Genomic DNA, 22313 nt, shown 5'->3' on the forward strand with positions numbered 1-22313 from the left:
GTTGAAAAGTTAACTGACTATACAATGGACTAATTTAGAAAAATACATTCAGTACTTTTCAATGTGTGATACAGTGGGGAGAACAAGTATTTGATACACTGATGACATTTTGCAGGTTTTTCCTACTTACAAAGCATGTAGAGGTCTGTAATTTTTTATCATAGGTACACTTCAACTGTGGAGACGGAATCTAAAACAAAAATCCAGAAAATCACATTGTATGATTTTTAAGTAATTAATTTGCATTTTATTGCATGACATAAGTATTTGATACATCAGAAAAGCAGAACTTAATATTTGGTACAGAAACCTTTGTTTGCAATTACAGAGATCATACGTTTCCTGTAGTTCTTGACTAGGTTTGCACACACTGCAGCAGGATTTTGGCCCACTCCTCCATACAGACCTTCTCCAGATCCTTCAGGTTCGGGGCTGTCGCTGGGCAATACGGACTTTCGGCTCCCTCCAAAGATTTTCTATTGGGTTCAGGTCTGGAGACTGGCTAGGCCACTCCAGGACCTTGAGATGCTTCTTACGGAGCCACTCCTTAGTTGCCATGGCTGTGTGTTTTGGGTGTTGTCATGCTGGAGAGACCCAGCCACGACCCATCTTCAATGCTCTTACTGAGGGAAGGAGGTTGTTGGTGTAGATCTCGCGATACATGGCCCCATCCATCCTCCCCTCAATACGGTGCAGTCGTCCTGTCCCCTTTGCAGAAAAGCATCCCCAAAGAATGATGTTCCACCTCCATGCTTCACGGTTGGGATGGTGTTCTTGGGGTTGTACTCATCCTTCTATTCCTCCAAACACGGCGAGTGGAGTTTAGAGCAAAAAGCTCTATTTTTGTCTCATCAGACCACATGACCTTCTCCCATTCATCCTCTGGATCATCAATGGTCATTGGCAAACTTCAGACGGGCCTGGACATGCGCTGGCTTGAGCAGGGGGACCTGCGTGCGCTGTAGGATTTTAATCCATGACGGCGTAGTGTGTTACTAATGGTTTTCTTTGAGACTGTGGTCCCAGCTCTCTTCAGGTCATTGACCAGTCTGCCGTGTAGTTCTGGGTGATCCCTCACATTCCTCATGATCATTGATGCCCCACGAGGTGAGATCTTGCATGGAGCCCCAGACCGAGGGTGATTGACCGTCATCTTGAACTTCTTCCATTTTCTAATAATTGTGCCAACAGTTGTTGCCTTCTCATCAAGCTGCTTGCCTATTGCCTGTAGCCCATCCAGCAGCCTTGTACAGGTCTACAATTTATCCCTGATGTCCTACACAGCTCTCTGGTCTTGGCCATTGTGGAGAGGTTGGAGTCTGTTTGATTGGTGTGTGGACAGGTGTCTTTTATACAGGTAACGAGTTCAAACAGGTTGCAGTTAATACAGGTAAGATGGGAGAACAGGAGGGCTTCTTTAAGAAAAACTAACAGGTCTGTGAGAGCCGGAATTCTTACTGGTTGGTAGGAGTGATCAAATACTTATGGTCATGCAATTAAAATGCAAATTATTACTTAAAAACATACAATGTGATTTTCTGGACTTTTTGTTTTAGATTCCGTCTCTCACAGTTTGAAGTGTACCTATGATAAAAATGACAGACCTCTACATGCTTTGTAAGTAGGAAAACCTGCAAAATCGCAGTGTATCAAATACTTGTTCTCCCCACTGTATGTGTTGTGGGTGGTGAGAAGATGGTAAAATGTGTGTCTCGGCCAATGAGTTGGCAGCTCTGGGTGCGGGGTTTGAATAGGATGTGTGCGGGGGGTTATGGATGTTGTGCGGGGGGTTATGGATGTTGCGGGGGGTTATGGATGTGTGCGGGGGTTATGGATGTGTGCGGGGGGTTATGGATGTGTGTGGGAAAAGAGAAAGTAGGCTGTACTAGCCTAATCAGTGACGTGTGTTTCTGTGTCAATAATGAAGTCATAGTATGTTGAGTTTTATGCCTATGTTCCTGAGTGTCACACAGACAGTCCTGTTGATTTCGGTGTCTGCAAATCCGTTTTTGTTCGTGACCAAAAATATTAGATGTTTATTGGATGGGTTTATTGGGAACCAATTACTGGCTGACGTGACCGTTAATGATGTCACCAACAGAAATGGTGTCAACCGTGAATTGTTCCACTCTGGCTGGCTCTATCCTTTCCTCTGAGTGATAAACCCTGTCTCCCCTGTCCAGATGTCGGCACACTGTTGACTGGAGGGCTCAGAATGACACCTAAATAAGTGTCCAGTGCTGGGTCACTGGTAACGTTGAACAGGGTATCTGTGGGGAAAGGGACTGAAAGGGTCAGGAGAGGCCAGATAACTGAACTCAATCAATATCAAGTGGAAACTGAACACAWGCAGTGTGTTAATTTGCTTTGAGGGTTTTGCACCACCTATGCATATGTATGTTGTATGTGCAATTCGGGTTGGTGTGCAGAGTCACTCTGATATTCACACCCTTTCGCAGTGAAGAAAGACCCAAGCTCCCCCAAAGATAATAATTGTTAGAAGTGTTGGTTTTACTTTTTGCCCTCAGAACAACATTCCATCTAAAATTCAGTTGAAATGGTTCCAGAGAGATGAGAGAAACACGCCTCTGGCCCGGTCATTCCTGGGAACTCTTTTGACTGAACCACTGGGAGTAGTTCAGTCAGTGTGAGATGTTTGACAGTGGATTTGTTTGTGCATGTGTTTATAGGCCTATTTGTGGATGATGACTTTAGGATCCGATCTTCATCTAAGGCCAGATTAGGCTACTCAGTGCCCTGAAGAGGTGTTTGTTTTGTAGGACTGACTCCGGATTTAGAAATGGCTCTCGTCGTCTTAGAATGAGGATGATGTGTTTGCTCTGTTGGGGGGAAAAAGGGCTGTGATTCCCATCAATTAGGCGTAAGGCGTCAGCATCCTTCAGTTCAGCCAAAGTCGGCTAGCCGAACGAGTGTGCACGCATATATTCCTTTAATGCAACCGCTGTGTCAGATTTCAAAAAGCTTTACGGCAAAAGCACAATATTCAATCATCTGAGAACAGCGTTCAGCCACAAAAGGAAGCCATACAGTTACCCGCCAAATTGTGCAGTCAACAAAACTCATAAATCGTATTATAAATCTTCACTTACCTTTGCTGATCTTCGTCGGAATGGACTCCCACTCCCACAAGAAATGTTTGTTTTGTTCGGTAATGTCCATCATTTATGTCCAAATAGCTATTTTTGTTAGCGTGTTTGGTAAACAAATCCAAAGTCAGGAAGCGCGTTCACTAAAAGCAGACGAAATGTCAAAACATTGTATTGAATCAATCTTTAGAATGTTTTTAACATAAATCTTGAATAACGATCCAACCGAAGAATACCATTGACTTCAGATGTGCGATGGAACAGAGCTCCCTCTCATGTGATCAGAGCATGGTCAGGTCATGGTAGACCTGACTAATTCCTGTCTCCTTCGGCCCCACTTCACAGTAGAGGCATCAGACAAGGTTCTACAGACTGTTGACATCTAGTGGAAGCCGTAGGAAGTGCAAACATATCCATATCCCACTGTGTATTCAATAGGGGCTGGGTTGAAAATCGACCAACCTCAGATTTCCTACTTCCTGTTTGGATTCTCAGGTTTTTGCCTGCCATATGAGTTCTGTTATACTCACAGACATCATTCAAACAGTTCTAGAAACTTCAGASTGTTTTCTATCCAATACTGCTAATAATAATATGCATATATTAGCATATGGAACTGAGGAGCAGGCAGTTTAGTATGGGCACCTCTGGGCACCTTTCATCCAAGCTACTCAATACTGCCCCTGCAGCCATAATTAAAAGACCTTCGCTTGAAAAACTAGAAAAAAGTGGCAATAGTACTGTTGGTCCATCTCGAGATCCCGTAGTCAGTATACACTTCCTCAAAATGGTCACAATAAATCTACGATAACTCAAGAAATCTGTCATTAATTTTGACGTTTTTGCAGAGATCTTAGTCGCGCAATTTTATATCGAACTAAGATGTTTGGTGCAGTATTTATCAATGAAAAAAATGTGCATGACAAGTCGTCTCTCGTTGAAAGACAACATACTTTATTGAAGAATCCCTACTGTTGACCAATCACCGATGAAGGGGCATAGACTTTGGCTCCGAACTTAGGTTTGCCTCGGGAAAAAATGGTGTGCCCGAACAGCTGAAAAGCCGTCACCGAAGTCCAAAACAAACAAACAACCTTACAATGTCGTCATAATATATGCCTTAACAGTACACAACCCCCACAGTGCCATGCAGCCATATCGGTCTGCCCACCTTTACTTGTCCTTACTTTTTCTGTTCTTAGTGGTATTCCATGGTGGGTCTGACTACACCAGTCCTAACATCCATCTACATCGAATTTTCAGTTAGGCTAGTCTCCCATTGACCTCAATGCATGCCTAGGGAAGAGCAGTGCCATTCATCCATCCCTTTGGGCTGGCCGCTGTTCAATCAGAGGCTAATCTGGCACTGCATGGACCCATTGAGTAGTTTACCAAATATAAACGTACCATGTAAAGTCAATCAATCAAATATATTTATAAAGCCCTTTTTACATCAGCTGATGTCACAAGTGCTATACAGAAACCCAGCCTAAAACCCCTAATAGCAAGCAATGCAGGTGTAGAAGCATGGTGGCCAGGAAAAACTCCCTAGAAAGGAAGCCTCCAACGTCGTTTTAGAGAACTTTAGAGGACTCGCAAACGCACACCACCTGTGACCACGCCAGCCCAGGACCTACACATCCGGCTTCTTCACCTGTGCCATTGACTGAGGGGAAGGGTGATAAGGAGTGTTTCTGTCTTTTAATAAAGCTATTTTTGTGGGTAAAAACTCATTCTGACTGGCTGATCCCTTGCTCCCCATTGGGTGGGCCTATGCTACCTCAGTATAGCTACCTTTTTTAAGACTCTCTGATGTCCCTTTGTCCTGTGTAAAACGGTCTGGAGATTTTGGCTTCTTCTCCCAATTCTAGCGAGGAAGTGGACATTTTCAACACGCTCCTTGTTCTGATAGGTTCCTGGAGAACCAGAACATGATCCCTTGACATTCCCGCTGTCAAGGTCACAAGAGGGTGTGTTTGCTGTGTGTTTGTCTGTGTACGGCACACAGTGAATGTCTATTGTTCTCTTGGGACCGATTTGGGAGAGATAGGTGGTGGATGATTTGAATGGGAGAGATGGCTGAGGTGGTGGATGTTTTGAATGGGAGAGGTGGTGGTGGATTTGAATGGCTCTGACATGGAGTGCTGGCTGGGTGAGTTGGACAGACGGAGCACGCAAGAAAACAGCACAGACGTGATGTGACTCAGAGGAAATAGAGAGGAACTGAGCTATCCCAAATGCTGTCAATCCATGACTTCAGCAGAATGTCTCTCAGTAGTTCAGCCAGAATCCACACTCAGTGTCAGAGGGGGGTGACTGACCTGCCCGTCACTGACTGTCCTGCCCGTCACTGGCTGACTGCCCTGCCCTGCCCTCACTGGCTGACTGCCCTGCCCCTCACTGCTGACTCCCCTGCCTCCACTGGCTGACTGCCCTGCCCTCACTGGCTGACTGCCCTGCCCTCACTGCTGACTGCCCTGCCCTCACTGGCTGACTGCCCTGCCCTCACTGGCTGACTGCCCTGCCTCACTGGCTGACCCTCCCTCCACTGGCTGACTGCCCTGCCCTGCCTCACTGCTGATCCCTGCCCTGCCCTCACTGGCTGACTGCCCTACCCTGCCCTCACTGGCTGACTGCCCTGCCCTGCCCTCACTGGCTGACTTGCCCTCACTGGCTGACTTGCCCTACCCTGCCCTCACTGGCTGACTTGCCCTGCCCTCACTGGCTGACTGCCCTGCCCTGCCCTCACTGGCTGACTGCCCTGCCCTGCCCTCACTGGCTGACTGCCCTGCCCTGACCTCACTGGCTGACTGCCCTGAATCAAAATTCATCTTTGGCAATAAATCCCACCAAGCAGGCTATTCTTCATGTTCCTGGGGATATGTCTCTGAGCATGGCAATTTTAATGTGCTCAGCAGTAATGCAATTAAATCATTAAACAGTTCTGTGATTTAAATGCATGGATATTCAGGTGACTTACTGATGAAAGCTGTGTCGAGAGGTTCACAGGTTCTGTTGAGGGAGCATGATTGGGGGAGGTGGGACATGAATCCAAGCTGAGGAGTTTTATTACCTTACTCTTCGTGCTGCTGTTCAAATACACTGAAACACCAGGATCAGGGGAAATGGGGTGACGACTGAAGAGTGTGTCTGCAGTGTTTATTTCGACAAAACTCCTGTCATTCAAGCGAAGAAACAGTGCATGGTCAGGGGTTTGCTGTTCAGCAGTGCTAGAGCTCCCAGTTGCTATAGGAACCACTTGGCTGCCACTCCAAGCCCAGTAACCATAGAGATGGAACACATGACATCAGCCCCAGAGCTAGAGCAGTCCTGTGGTTACATCACTGCAGTGCCACCGACCTCTGCAAGGGTTTTCTCTGTGTGGGAGAGAGGAAACATCTTCGAGTATGGGAACACAAATCATATCAGAAACTGTATGTTTAGCAAGATGATAATAAATTAAATCTAATTTTATATGTCACATGCGCCGAATACAACCAGTGTAGACCTTACAGTGAAATGCTTACTTACAACCCATTAACCAATGCAGTTAAGAAAATACCAACAAAAAAAGCAAGATAAGAATGACAAATAATAAACAGTAAAATAACAATAGCGGGAATATGTACAGGGGGTACTGGTGTCGAGGTAATATGTACATGCAGGTGGAGTTATTAAAGTGACTATGCATAGATGATAACAGTAGCAGCAGTGTAGAAGAGGGGAGGGGGGGGGGGGGGCAATGAAATAGTCTGGTTAGCCATTTGATTAGCTGTTCAGGAGTCTTATGGCTTGGGGGGTAGAAACTGTTTAGAAGCCTCTTGGACCTAGACTTGTCACTCCAGTACCGCTTGCCATGCGGAAGCAGAGAGAACAGTCCATGACTAGGGTGACTGGAGTCCTGAACAATGTTTAGGGCCTTCCTCTGACACCGCCTGGTATAGAGGTCCTGGATGGCAGGATGCTTGGCCCCAGTGATGTACTGGGCCGTACGCACTACCCTCTGTAGTGCCTTGTGGTCGGAGGCCGAGCAGTTGCTATACCAGGCAGTGATGCAACCCATCAGGATGCTCTCGACGGTGCAGCTGTAAAACCTTTTGAGGATCTGAGGACCCATGCCAAATCTTTTCGGTCTCCTGAGGGGGAATGGGTTTTGTCGTGCCCTCTTCACGACTGTCTTGGTGTGCTTGGACCATGTTAGTTTGTTGATGATGTGGACGCCAAGGAACTCTCAACCTGGTCCAGTCATGAGTTAACAGGGAGTACAGGAGGGGACTGAGCACACACCCCTGAGGGGCCCCCGTGTTGAGGATCAGCGTGGCGGATGTGTTGTTACCTACCCTTACCACCTGGGGGTGGCCCGTCAGGAAGTCCAGGATCCAGTTGCGGAGGGAGGTGTTTCGTCCCAGGTTCCTTAGCTTAGTGATGAGCTTTGAGGGTGCTATGGTGTTGAGCGCTGAGCTGTAGTCAATGAATAGCATTCTCACACAGGTGTTCCTTTTGTCCAGGTGTGAAAGGGCAGTGTGGAGTGCAATAGAGATAGCATCATCTGTGGATCTGTTGGTGTGGTAATGCAAATTTGAGTGGGTCTTGGGTTTCTGGGATAATGGTGTTATGAGCCTTGACCAGAATTTCAAAGCATTTCATGGCTACGGACGTGAGTMCTACAGGTCGGTAGTCATTTAGGCAGGTTACCTTAYTGTTCTTGGACACAGGAACTATGGTGGTCTGCTTGAAACATGTTGGTATTAGACTCSGACAGGGASAGGTTGAAAATGTCAGTGAAGACACTTGCCAGTTGGTCAGTGCATGCCCAGAGTACATGTCCTGGTAATCCGTCTGGCCCTGCGGCTTTGTGAATGTTGACCTGTTTAAGGGTCGTACTAGGGTTGCAAAGGGTCGGAAACTTTCCGGTAAATTTCTGGAATTTTTCTGGAAATTTTCCATGGGAAGTTAAGCCCAGGAATTTGGGGAATTTTGCTTAAAATCATCAAGAAAGTTTACTCTTTTTTTTTGTGGGATATTCTAGCTCTTGTGGCATATTTTGGTTAAACTATCCCCAATTCAATGGAATTGCAACCCTCTGCATGCACAGTGCATTCTTCCATCACGTGCAGTACACTCTTCCATCACATGTACAGCTGATTCTCAAGATCTTGACCGCTAATGAGATGCTATTGAGCCTACACTACTACACTGTCTGAGCCAAGGACTACATGCTTTCTGGTAAGTATTGATTACAATACTGGGTGGGGTGAATATATTTTATGTGACATAAAGGATTTTTTGTTAACTAGTAAATAGTAGCCTACAGCAAAGTGTGTTTTTTAAAATCATTTCTAACTTGTTAACAATTTCTTCTAGTTCGTTTTTTCTACCATGTGGGTTTTAGCTTGCTTGAGCCTGCTATAACTGAGTGTTAATTCACCCGTTTCCATACATGTTTCATTTGATAAATTTATTTTACAAAGGAGTTGTTTAATCTAACTGCTGAACTATTTAGAATTGTATTTTTTTTTACCAATTAAAAAAAAATCTTTACAGGAATATGCCTGATGTGTGGAGACATTTCACTGCAGCTAATGTAGAAGGAAAAGCTATGTACATTTGCAAATACTGTGCCAAATCATATGTGAAGAATGCAACAAGGATGCAGAATCATCTGGCCAAGTGCATGAAGTTCCCTCAGCGCTCACAACAAGCAACCTCGGACAAAGTCCCTCTACTTTTATTCAAGGTGAAAATGATGAATCAGACACCTTATCGATAGCAACAGCTCATGGTCCTCCTGGAATCAAAGTTGTTTTACTCAATGGAGGAACGTAGTCAGAGAAATCACGATGAATCTTGCTCGAGCTGTGTTATCAACTGGTTTTCCTCTGCTGCTCACAGGCAATGTGTATTGGAAGAGATTTCTGAACGTTCTTCGCCCAGCATACACCCCTCCAACCAGACATGCTTTATCTACTCATTTGCTGGATGCAGAGTTCAAGTGAAGGTCAAGCAAATCATAGAGAAAGCAGACTGTATTGCAATCATCTCTGATTGTTGATCGAATGTTCGTGGGCAAGAAATAATTAACTACATAATCTCCACCGCTCAACAAGCATTCTACAAGAGCACAGACACAAGGAACAACAGAAACACCAGTCTCTCCATTGCAGATGAGCTGAAGGCAGTCATCAATGACCTTGGACCACAGATGGTATTTGCACTGGTGACAGACAATGCTGCTAACATAAAGGCTGCTTGGTCTAAAGTGGAGGAGTCCTACCCTCACATCACACCCATTGGCTTTGCTGCTCATGCATTGAATCTGCTCCTCGAGGACATCATGGCACTGAAAACAATGGATACACTCCATAAGAGAGCCAAGGAAATGGTTAAGTATGTGAAGGGTCATCAAGTTATAGCAGCAATCTACCTCACCAAGCAAAGTGAGAAGAATAAGAGCACCACATTGAAGCTGCCCAGCAACACCTGTTGGGGTGGTGTTGTCATCATGTTTCACAGTCTCCTGGAGGGGTAAGAGTCTCTCCAAGAAATGGCCATGTCACAGTCTGCCGATATGGACAGCCCCATCAAGAGGATCCTCCTGGATGATGTATTTTGGGAGACAGTGGTACGCAGCCTGAAACTCCTGAAACCTATAGCTGTAGCCATTGCACGGATTGAGGGAGATAATGCTGTCCTGTCTGATGTTCAGACTCTGCTTGCAGATGTAAGAGAAGAAATCCGTACTGCCCTGCCCACTTCACTGCTCCAAGCAGAGGAAACTGCAGTTCTGAAATACATCAAAAAGCGTGAAGACTTCTCCCTGAAGCCCATACACGCCGCAGCGTACATGTTGGACCCCAAGTATGCTGGCAAGAGCATCCTGTCTGATGCAGAGATCAACAAGGCCTATGGTTTCATCACTACTGTGTCTCGCCACCTTGGCCTGGATGCGGGCAAGGTTCTTGGCAGTCTGGCGAAGTACACTTCCAAGCAAGGGCTTTGGGATGAACATGCAATATGGCAGTTGTGCCAACATATCTTATCAGCCACCTGGTGGAAGGGACTTTGTGGATCTGAGGCTCTTTCCTCTGTGGCCTCCATCATCCTCCAAATTCCACTAACTTCAGCCGTCTCAGAGCGCAACTGGTCCTTGTTTGGGAACATGCACACCAGCGCACGCAACAGGCTGACCAATAATAGGGTTGAAAAATTGGTAGCCATATGGGAAAATTTGAGCTTTCTGAGCCTGACAACGAGCCATCCTCAACAAGGTTGGACAGTGAAGATGAGGCCTCAAAGTCTGATGTTCAAGAGGTGGACATTGAGGAGGTCCAGGGAGAAGACAAGGAAGCCTGAGAGGAAGACAACCAAAGCTTTAGTTTCTAGACTATCATTTTACAGATGAATGTTTTTGGGAGATGCGATGGATCATTGGGGATCATTCCATTTTCCCTTTTGTTGTTTAGTGAAATCATCCCATGTGAGGAGTCAACTCAAGTTCCATTTGTAACAATTTTCTTTATTTTTCTGTTGAAAAAAATTTAATTAGCAATTTTGTCTACTTATAAGGTAAAGGTTTGTTTGTGTCCATATGATATGGAAAATATATCCAATGCAAAAAACATCTACATTTAAATGGTAATATTAATTTGCATATATTTCAGTTAATTCCCACAAAGTTTCCACCTTTGAATATTCCCCAAAATGTGCAACCCTAGGTCTTACTCACATCGGCTGCAGAGACCGTGATTACACAGTCGTCTGGAACAGCTGATGCTCTCATGCATGTTTCAGTGTTACTTGCCTCGAAGCGAACATAGAAGTTATTTATCTCTTCTGGTAGGCTCATGTCACTGGGCAACTCTCGGCAGTGCTTCCCTTTGTAGCCCTGCCACATCCGACGAGCGTTGGAGCCGGTATAGTACTATTCGATCTTAGTTCTGTATTGAAGCTTTGCCTGTTTGATGGTTCATCGGAGGGCATAGCGGGATTTCTGATAAGCTTCCGGGTTAGAGTCCCGCTCTTTGAAAGCAGCAGCTCTACCCTTTAGCTCAGTGCGAATGTTGCCTGTAATCCTTGGCCTCTGGTTGGGGTATGTACGTACAGTCACTGTGGGGACGACGTCCTCGACGCACTTATTGATAAAGCCAGTGACTGATGTGGTGTACTCCTCAATGCCATCAGAAGAATACCGGAACATATTCCAGTCTGTGATAGCAAAACAGTCCTGTAGTTTAGCATCTGCTTCATCTGACCACTTTGTCATAGACTGAGTCACTGGTGCTTCCTGCTTTAATTTTTGCTTGTAAGCAGGAATCTAGTCTCATTTATTTTATTTTATCTTTATTTGACCAGGGTGGCCAGTTGAGAACAAGTTCTCATTTTACAACTGCGACCTGGCCAAGATAACGCAAAGCAGTGCGACACAAACAAAAGAGTTACACATGGAATAAACAAACATACAGTAATTAACACAATGGGGGAAAAAAGTATATATACAGTGTTTGCAAATGAGGTGAGGCAATAAATAGGCCATAGTGGCGAAACAATTACAATTTAGCAATTAAACATTGAAGTGATAGATGTGCAGAAGATGAATGTGCAAGTAGAGATACTGGGGTGCAAAGGAGCAAAAAGAAACAGTATGGGGATGAGATAGTTGGATGGGCTATTTACAGATGGGCTATGTACAGGTGCAGTGATCTGTGAGCTGCTCTGACAGCTGGTGCTTAGAGTTAGTGAGGGAGATATGGGTCTCCAGCTTCAGTGATTTTTGCAATTCGTTCCAGTCATTGGCAGCAGAGAACTTGAAGGAAAGGCGGCCAAATGAGGAATTGGCTTTGGGGYTGACCAGTGAYATATATCTGCTGGAGTGCGTGCTACGAGTTGGTGCTGCTATGGTGACCAGTGAGRTAAGGCGGGGCTTTACCTAGCAAAGACTTATAAATGACCTGGAGATAGTGGGTTTGGCTTTGGATTACGTTGGTAGTGCAGTCGTGATGGATCGGCGGGGCTCCGTGTCGGCAATAAAAGGGGTCCAGGCCAATTGGCATTGTAGCCCAAGGAGTAGCTGATGGACCTCTTTAGCTAGCTGGGAGATGGGCCAAGCATAGGTTAGCTACAGGCTAATTGGTGCTTGCTTCGGGACAGAGACGTTAGCCAGGAGAAGCCAATTTGGATAGCAGCTAGCTAGCTAGCTGCGATGATCCAGGTGAAGAGTTTCAGAGCTTGTGGTAGGAATCCGGAGATATGGAGGAAAAACTACTTTTCCCATAGTGCCCCATATTCCTAATGAGTAAATTGTTACATGATTAATTTAATCGAGTAACAATTAAACATAGTTGGTTGATGAAATATATTAGTCATCAGATTAATGATAGTCATGTCACGACAGCACACACACATAAGCAATGAGCAGAGCTGGGGCAGACAGTGTTTTGTCATGCTAATGTCAGTGTGCAATCAAAGTGGGCAGAGGATGATGGAGTCAGGGACCAGGTGTGTGAGGAGGCAGGTGTTATTCTGTAACACAAACCCTGTGATATTTATAGCCTGGTGTGGGTGAGGCGTGATGGGCACAGACAGGCACACTGCTCCCTCTGACGCCATAGGACAGACCACTGACAGGACAGGCTGGAATAGCTCAGCCTAGCCGACCCACTCAACACCATTGTGCTGACCTGAACTGTAAAGTGGGTGTTGCTGCGTAGGGTCAACTAGTGGCCTAGCTTCGACTTGGCATCGGAAAGTCTACCCGTCTCCTCTCCTTGCAATGAGAGAAGTCGTTCTCTCACTGAACCCTCCCTGACTAGCAGAAAGCCTTTAGGGCTTTCTCAGGGATGATGAATCCATWATGGTCAGCTATAGCTAAAAGGTCTACTTTACGAAACCTCACCAAACAATCAACAGAGGGCGCTTCAAAAAACGTGGCAGCCATCTTGTACACAGCAATCTACTGAACACACAAACTAAACAAGTCATCCAAACTCACAACCTACCATCACTAACCACAGAGAGCTCTGTGCAGCAGGGTCCGGTGGGTTTAATGGAATCCCGGATGAGCCCCCATTGTGTTACGCACGCCTCTGAGAAGAGGGAACGCAACACCCTGCTACAACTCAACTCCCTGTGAAGTGAAAGAGTTATGGACCGTAGGTGTGAGAAAGGACGACAAAAGGCAGAATAGGCCATTTACTAGGATTTTATTACTTTACACGGTAATATGGGGAAAAGGAGCTGGATGGAACCAAAGCAAAGAAAGTAAATGTCAAAGCTCCCCCTCTCCTATCTAACCTGCCTACCCACTACTTATCTAACTTAGCACCCCCTGGTGCACTAACCAAAATACAGGGGGTGGTCCGCCCAGGTCTTACCTAGTGTTCCTAGACAGTGAATATACTACGGGTATATGTATGCCCGCGGGCCTCTTGCCTAAGCACTCCCTAGGTGCCTTCCCCTTCCCCCCTGGGAACAAATGAKACAGAATATCAAACAATATCTCAAACTAAGAAACAAAGGACATCCAATAAGCTCTCTGAGCAACAATCTCACACAGAACATACCAACTGCTCCCAGCAACAACTAACACAGTACATACCAACGACCAACATGCTATAACCCTCAGCCATCAACCTTCTCTCAGCAATGATCTATATCACATTCAATCTCTCCAGCAATGATCTCAGCCTGCCTATGATCTCTCTCTGCAATCTCTCTATCACAATCAATCTTCTCCCAGCAATGATCTCAGCCTGCCTATGATCGCTCTCTTCTGAACAACAGAACACTGGCTTTTATAGCTTCAGAAGGCACTGGTAATTAGAGACAGRTGCGTCTTGACGAGAGGGCGGGGTCAGCTCTCCAATCATCAATTGGGGCCGACCAATCAGCTGAAACACACACACTAAAATACAAACTACAACACAGAAACTGGGGAACGTAACATTCTACATGTCATTGGAATGACAGGTCTTTGCAGCCGATGGCATGTTTTCATTGCCTCAAACATCAAGAATACTGACAGCCGAGAGGTACTTAGTACCTCTGCCCAAGGTGTCGGCAGTACATTTTTTGTTCATCACATAGCACAGATCGGCCTTCAGCCTTGTTAAAATACTCCAGACCAGAAGGTGACAGTACCATTGCCAAGCTATGTTTGGCTTTTGCCTTTGTAGATGGCTAATGTTAGCTAGCTAGAAAGCTAGGTCGAATGTGTAGTAAGCCCTTGTTTATACTAGCCAGATGGCCACAACTAGATAACTAGCATAATTTAAATCACAATGGATACATTTTTTTATGAAGCAGCTGCTTGTCAGCTGTTGAGTAGCTAGCTAGCTATGTTGTGCTAACTGGCAAATGGCAACGCTAACTAGGAAGTTAACTGGCACTGGACGTATGGGATAATGGAGAGTGAATTCAATTATTTCTTTATCTTGCTAGCTTGCTAAATCATTTAGTGTTGATTACATTGTGCTGCACTTACCACCCCATTCATTTCATATGACGTGTGTGTGGCTGCTAACTATAGCTAGCTAACTAATGAGCAAGTGTACATTATCAAACCTAACAAAACATGCTTCTTCAAGCACATTACTCCTTAGCTAGACTTAAAAGATGTAAAGGCTTGCTCCAGAAAAACAATATGTATTATGCAGCTTTGTTTTATGCTGAACAAAAACGCAACATGTAAAGTGTTGGTCCCATGTTTCATTAGCTAAAATATATAATCCCAGAAATTTTCCAAATGCACAAAAAGCATATTTTTAAAATAAATGTTGCATTAATTTCTTTACATCCCTGTTAGTGAGAATTTTCTAATTTTCCAATATAATCCATCCATCTGACAGGGGTTGCATATCAAGAAGCTGATTGAATGAAATTATCATTACACAGGTGCACCTTGTGCTGGGGACAATAAAAGGCCACTCTAAAATGTGCAGTTTTGTCACAACACAATGCTACAGATGAGGGAGTGAGCAATTCACATGCTGACTGCAGGAATGGCCAACAGAGCTGTTACCAGAGAATTTAATGTTCATTTCTCGATCATAAGCTGTCTCCAGTGTCGTTTTACAGAATTTGGCAGTACATCCAACTGGCCTCACATCCACTCACCACATGTAACCAGGCCAGCCCAGGACCTCCACATCCGGCTTTTTCACATACGGGATCGTCTGAGGAGGGGGAGGGAGGGTGCTGAGGAGTATTTCTGTCTGTAATAAAACCCTTTTGTGGGGAAAAATTCACTGATTGGCTGGACCTGGCTCTCCAGTGGGTGGAACTATGCCTTCCCAGGCCCACCCATTACTGCACCTATGCCCAGTCATGTGAAATCCATAGATTAAGGCCTAATTAATTCATTTCAATTGACTGATTTCCTTCTATGAACTGTAACTCAGTGAAATCGTTTAAATTGTTGCATTTCTATTTTTCTTCACTATAGTTAGGCCTGCTGAAAAGGGGGTGGATTACACCGGAAAAAGTGTCCTCCCTTTTTTTGTTGTCAATCCTTTTGGCTCCCCTCTCGCGGACGTCCATGCTCTCTGATTAGCTCAGTCAAATTGTCGTTGGGGCAGGCCAATTCTACATGTTCTAAATGTCCTGTTCGCCGATACTAGGTCGATTACCCAGCAGGCCATCAAGACAGTTTTTGGGTGATGCTTTCCTTTCAGTACCTCTCGGTCGTCAGCTGTATGTTTCCTTGCAGTACCTCTTGGCCGTCTGTTTTCTTGGTGTGTCTGACCTTCTTAAGCGACAAAGTATGRTTGGTGTGTGTGATATGTTCTTACCGGTCAGGTTTGGCCAAAGGAATTAAAGCTGCGCCATTTATAATCTTGGAGTAGGCCAGTGACTGTCTCTGGATATCACTAGCTAACATGGAGAAAGGAGAGCACCATATATTTTTACAACAATGGGTCTCCACACTACACCACCTGGAAATGCTGCTGTAAGCCCACAGTAATGTAGTTCCAGCCAAAGATAGATGGCCTGCTTCTCCGATACCCACTTGACACAATATTGGCTGTTCTTCTGATCAGATCATTCCGGCAAAGCTAAGATCGAAGGCACTGCTATGGTGCTCAAAATCAGATGTAATGATTTAGATAGTTTGGCCTGTTTCCCCAAATAGCACCTGTAACATTGTGGCCACCCAAAAAGTATCATACTCAAGAGACAAAGAGCACAGACATATGCAGAAGAAAATGAAACGTACCATGTGTAAAGGACTAGCCTAGATAAGTGGAAAATGTTTTGCCTCTTTGTCCTCTCATTCCTGGGAGCTGTCCAGTGAATAAGTTATTCCCCATCTAGCCCTAGTTGGCTAACCGTTGGGGCGGTCATTCCCCATCCAGCCCTAGTCGGCTAACCGTTGGGGCGGTTATTCCCCATCTAGCCCTAGTTGGCTAACCGTTGGGGCAGTTATTCCCCATCGAGCGCTGGTCGGGCTAACCGTTGGGGCAGTTATTCCCCATCGAGCGCTGGTCGGGCTAACCGTTGGGGCAGTTATTCCCCATCTAGCGCTGGTCGGGCTAACCGTTGGGGCAGTTATTCCCCATCTAGCGCTGGTCGGGCTAAGTTGGGGCGGTTATCCCCATCTAGCCTGGCTAACCGTTGGGGCGGTTATTCCCCATCTAGTCGGCTAACCGTTGGGGCGGTGATTCCCCATCTAGTCGGCTAACCGTTGGGCGGTGATTCCCCATCTAGTCGGCTAACCGTTGGGCTTGTTCTTCCCCATCTAGCCCTGGCTAACCGTTGGGCGCGGTTATTCCCCATCTAGTCGGCTAACCGTTGGGGCGGTGATTCCCCATCTATGGCTAACCGTTGGCGGTATTCCCCATCTAGTCGGCTAACCGTTGGGGCGGTAATTCCCCATCTAGTCGGCTAACCGTTGGGGCGGTGATTCCCCATCTAGTCGGCTAACCGTTGGGGCGGTGATTCCCCATCTAGTCGGCTAACCGTTGGGGCGGTGATTCCCATCTAGTCGGCTAACCGTTGGGCCGGTTCTTCCCCATCTAGCCCTGGCTAACCGTTGGGCCGGTTATTCCCCATCTAGTCGGCTAACCGTTGGGGCGGTGATTCCCCATCTAGTCGGCTAACCGTTGGCCCGGTTATCCCCCATCTAGTCGGCTACCGTTGGGTGGCGGATTTCCCCATCTAGTCCGGCCCGAACCGTTGGGGCGGTGATTCCCCATCTAGTCGGCTAACCGTTGGGGAGGTGATTCCCCATCTAGCCCTGGCTAACCCCGGGCGGTTATTCCCCATCCAGCCCTAGTTGGCCAACCGTTGGGGCGGCCTTTATTTAGCCCAGCTATGTTGTCAAAACACCTCAATGTGAATTTGGCTGGACAAACAGACAGACCACGCTATGGTGTGAGTGGCCCTGCCAGTGCTGGGTGACCTGCTTTCACCGCTGGACAACAGTGGTCTGACATGTCCAGAACTTTACTCCCGCTTCTTCTGCTTTCAGGGCAGGGATAAAAGGTGTGAGTGAGGGAGAGACCAGAGTGCATTCAGCATGCCCTCTAACCTCTACAACTGGAACTGGGCTCTAGCCAACAGGAATAGACTATGTACCTGCCCACATACGGAACTGTCTGAGCTCTGTGTAGGCCTATACTGTATAGATTGTCAAATAAAGGTCAGATATTTGTGCTTGATTTAGGCTACTTTACCCGGTACGGTATTTGTAAGGCTGTGACGATACCAGTAATGCAATATTTTTTTTCCTTGTAAAAAATGACAACAAGCAGACAACTCTTTGGTCCGTTAACCTGCTGTATGTAAAATATTGTGTGCTGTAGCTTGGAAAATAAATACATGTGACTGTGGATGACAACATAATGATGTTTCCAAAATAAGTGAAATCTGCTTTGTGTTTTGTTAACTTGCCACGTTACTAAAGGGTATTGCGATACTGGTATTGTCCCCAGCTGAAGTATTTGAATATGGATATGACACAGAATGGTTTGAGAAATCATCTCAATGGCATAAGCTATATTATAAATAATCTGCAACACATCATTATGCCTGGCCAGCCAGGTGATTGCTGCTGCAATCATGCTGGTTAGGTATTCCATCTAGCCTACTCCGTTAGCTGTTGTGAAACCTGATGGCTGTCTTTGGCCTCTCAAAGCTAGGCTGCTCTGTCCACTCAAGACCAAGGCTTCAGACATCCAGGAGCCTGCCCTGCTCGCAGCCTGCCCACCATTAAAACACTAAAGGATACATTTTCATAGTGCAAAAGCAATGTTAATTTACCATAAACCTCATTGTAATCTGGCAGCACGATTTCACCAGAAATCTATTACCCAGCCAAAAGGATACTAACACTACCCAGCCAACAGGACATAATATAGAATAATAATACTCCATAGGCTAATCAGTTGAGTTGAAAAGTTCTGAAGTTCTTTTTGAAGTCTATTCAATTAGATCTGACACACTGTTCTCCCTCTCCCCTCCCCTGTCTCCGTCACTGTCTGGTGGGTGTTTCTCTTAGAAATGGCGTGAACTCTCAGAGCTAGGAAGCAGATTTTCTACATAAGAGTAGTACATTTCATACCTCTCCACATTCATTTTTATCTTCAATACTGAATGCAGTCTGGCATCCAAGCCAACTATCTCAATGTGTTTAATATAATTGTGTGGGTTTAGTTGTTGGTTGCTATAAAACAAGTGTCTGTTCTGAAGATGCACGTTCTTCATAGACACCGAAGCAGATGCAATGTGGGAGGCATCAGGAAGCAAACCCTGTGTTGATCGCTATAGTGCTGCTTTAGTCTCACACTTGTTGTTGCCAAAACTTTTATCAACATTACTTGAATAGAGTATGTTGTGTTTTCAGCTGCTCTGTTTGGCTCATCTCACAAGTGGAATGGATGAGGTGTTTCTAATTTTGCAAGCTCTAACCAGTCTCCTGATCTTCTTCTCTCATTCCCTTCCTCTCTTCTCCTCTCCTCCTCCTCATTCCCTTCCTCCTGTCGCCAGGTGGTGGCCTAAGCCATGGGGGCGTTCCTGGACAAGCCCAAGACTGAGAAGCACAACGCCCACGGCGAGGGCAATGGTCTCCGTTATGGCCTGAGCAGCATGCAGGGCTGGCGGGTGGAGATGGAAGACGCCCACACCGCCACGGTGGGTCTACCCCAGGGCCTGGACAACTGGTCCTTCTTCGCTGTCTACGACGGCCACGCCGGCTCCCGCGTGGCTAACTATGCCTCTAAACACCTGCTGGGGCACATCATAACCCACAGCATGGGTCCCCCGGGCCCTGAGGGTGTCACCCCAGCACCCGCCGTGGAGATGGTCAAGATGGGGATCCGCACCGGCTTCCTGAAGATCGATGAGCACATGAGGAACTTCTCTGACCTGCGTAACGGCATGGACCGCAGCGGCTCGACGGCCGTGGCCGTGCTGCTCTCTCCAGAGCACCTGTACTTCATCAACTGTGGTGACTCACGGGCCGTGCTCTACCGCAACGCGCATGTCTGCTTCTCCACGCTGGACCACAAGCCCTGCAACCCACGGGAGAAGGAGAGGATCCAGAACGCAGGCGGATCCGTAATGATCCAGAGGGTGAATGGTTCCCTGGCCGTGTCCCGGGCCCTGGGAGACTACGACTACAAGTGTGTGGATGGGAAGGGTGCCACGGAGCAGCTGGTGTCCCCAGAACCCGAGGTGTTTGAGATCGAGAGGGCCCTAGAGGATGAGTTTGTGGTGCTGGCCTGTGACGGTATCTGGGACGTGATGACCAACGAGGAGCTGTGTAAGTTTGTCAAGTCCCGTCTGGAGGTGTCCCACGACCTGGAGAAGGTCTGCAACCAGGTGCTGGACACCTGCCTGCACAAGGTACAGTGAGGCTAGACTGTGTGTGTGTGTTTTACAAATGTAAAGGATCGAGGTGTTTGGTACACTGTATTCAGACTAGAGGTCGACCGATTATGATTTTTCAACGCTGATAGGATACCGAATTTATTGGAGTACCAAAAAAAACGATACCGATTAATCGGACAATTATTWTTTTTTTTAAATTTGTAATAATGACAATTACAACAATACTGAATGAACACTTAATATAATACATCAATAAAATCAATTTAGCCTCAAATAAATAATGAAACATGTTCAATTTGGTTTAAATAATGCAAAAACAAAGTGTTGGAGAAGAAAGTAAAAGTGCAATATGTGCCATGTAAGAAAGCTAACGTTTAAGTTCCTTGCTCAGAACATGAGAGCATATGAAAGCTGGTGGTTCCTTTTAACAGGAGTCTTCAATATTCCCAGGTAAGAAGTTTTAGGTTGTAGTTATTATAGGACTATTTCTCTCTATACCATTTGTATTTCACTAACCTTTGACTATTGGATGTTCTTATAGGCACTAGTATTGCCAGTGTAACAGTATAGCTTCCGCCCCTCTCCTCGCTCCTACCTGGGCTCGAACCAGGAACACAACGACAACAGCCACCCTCGAAGCAGCGTTACCCATCGCTGCACAAAAGCCGCGGCCCTTGCAGAGCAAGGGGAACAACCATTCCAAGTCTCAGAGCGAGTGACGTTTGAAACGCTATTAGCGCGCATCCCGCTAACTAGCTAGCCATTTCACATCGGTTATACCAGTCTCATCTCGGGAGTTGATAGGCTTGAAGTCATAAACAGCAAGAGCTGCTGGCAAAACGCACGAAAGTGCTGTTTGAATGAATGCTTACGAGCCTGCTGGTGCCTACCATCGCTCAGTCAGACTGCTCTATCAAATCATAGACTTAATAATAACACACAGAAATACGAGCCTTAGGTCATTAATATGGTCGAATCCGGAAACTATCATCTCGAAAACAAGACGTTTATTCTTTCAGTGAAATACGGAACCGTTACGTATTTTATCTAAAGGGTGGCATCTAAGTCTAAATATTCCTATTACATTGCACAACCTTCAATGTTATGTCATAATTACGTAAAATTCTGGCAAATTAGGCGGCCCAAACTGTTGCATATACACTGACTCTGCGTGCAATGAACGCAAGAGAAGTGACACAATTTCACCTGGTTAATATTGCCTGCTAACCTGGAATTCTTTTAGCTAAATATGCAGGTTTAAAAATATATACTTCTGTGTATTGATTTTAAGAAAGGCATTGATGTTTATGGTTAGGTACACATTGGAGCAAGGACAGTCCTTTTTCGCGAATGCGCACTGCATCGATTATATGCAACGCAGGACACGCTAGATAAACTAGTAATATCATCAACCATGTGCAATTAACTAGTGATTATGATTGATTGATTGTTTTTTATAAGATAASTTTAATGCTAGCTAGCAACTTACCTTGGCTTACTGCATTCGCGTAACAGGCAGGCTCCTCGTGGAGTGCAATGTAATCAGGTGGTTAGAGCGTTGGACTAGTTAACTGTAAGGTTGCAAGATTGAATCCCAGAGCTGACAAGGTAAAAATCTGTCGTTCTGCCCCTGAACGAGGCAGTTAACCCACCGTTCCTAGGCCGTCATTGAAAATAAGAATGTGTTCTTAACTGACTTGCCTAGATAAATAAAGATTAAATAAAGGTGTTTTAAAAAAAATACAATTTAAAAAATTTTAMCGGCCAAATCGGTGTCCAAAAATACCGATATCCGATTGTTATGAAAACTTGAAATCGGCCCTAATTATTCGGCCATTCCGAWTAATCGGTCAACCTCTACTTCAGACCCCTTGACTTTTTCCACATTTTGTTAGGTTACAGCCTTATTCTTAATCGTTAATCGTTTTTTTCCCTCATCAATCTACACACAATACCCTATAATGACAAAGCAAAAGCAGGTGTTTAGAAATGTTTTTAGTAATTTATCACATTTACATAAGTATTCAGACCCCTTACTCAGTACTTTGTTGAAGCACCTTTGGCAGCGATCACAGCCTCGAGTCTTCTTGGGTATGACGCTACAAGCTTGACACACCTGTATTTGGGGATCTTCTCTACAGATCTTTTCAAGCTCTGTCAAGTTGGATGGGGAGCTTTGCTGCACAGCTATTTTCAGGTCTCTTCAGAGATGTTTGTTCGGGTTCAAGCCCGGGTTCTGGCTGGGCCACTGAAGGACATTGAGAGAGTTGTCCCGAAGCCACTCCTACGTTGTCTTGGCTGTGTGCTTAGGGTTGTTGTCCTGTTGGAAGGTGAACCTTCGCCACAGTCTGAGGTCCTGAGCGCTCTGGAGAAGGTTTTCAT

The 22313-nt window shown here is 45.7% G+C and overlaps 1 protein-coding gene and 1 long non-coding RNA gene across 6 annotated transcripts in view; one reads left to right on the top strand and one right to left on the bottom strand.

Moving 5' to 3' along the window:
• LOC139029190 (uncharacterized) overlaps positions 1–22313 on the bottom strand; it is a 980011-nt gene that overhangs the window by 379687 nt on the left and 578011 nt on the right. The gene's annotated exons all lie outside the window — the stretch shown is intronic.
• Positions 1–22313, top strand: part of LOC111978093 (protein phosphatase 1B) — a 58590-nt gene that overhangs the window by 7659 nt on the left and 28618 nt on the right. For 3 of the 5 annotated variants that reach the window (XM_024007897.2, XM_024007896.1, XM_070448677.1), the window contains exon 2: positions 19089–19946. In XM_024007897.2, the coding sequence (XP_023863665.1) occupies positions 19104–19946 (843 nt within the window). In that variant the 5' untranslated portion in view covers positions 19089–19103. Of the gene's footprint in view, positions 1–8136; positions 8334–19088; positions 19947–22313 lie in introns of all 5 variants that reach the window. The other 2 variants (XM_070448675.1, XM_070448676.1) reach the window with 2 other exon arrangements.

Source organism: Salvelinus sp. IW2-2015, linkage group LG18 (assembly GCF_002910315.2).
Source record: "Salvelinus sp. IW2-2015 linkage group LG18, ASM291031v2, whole genome shotgun sequence".
NCBI classification, from domain to species: domain Eukaryota; kingdom Metazoa; phylum Chordata; class Actinopteri; order Salmoniformes; family Salmonidae; genus Salvelinus; species Salvelinus sp. IW2-2015.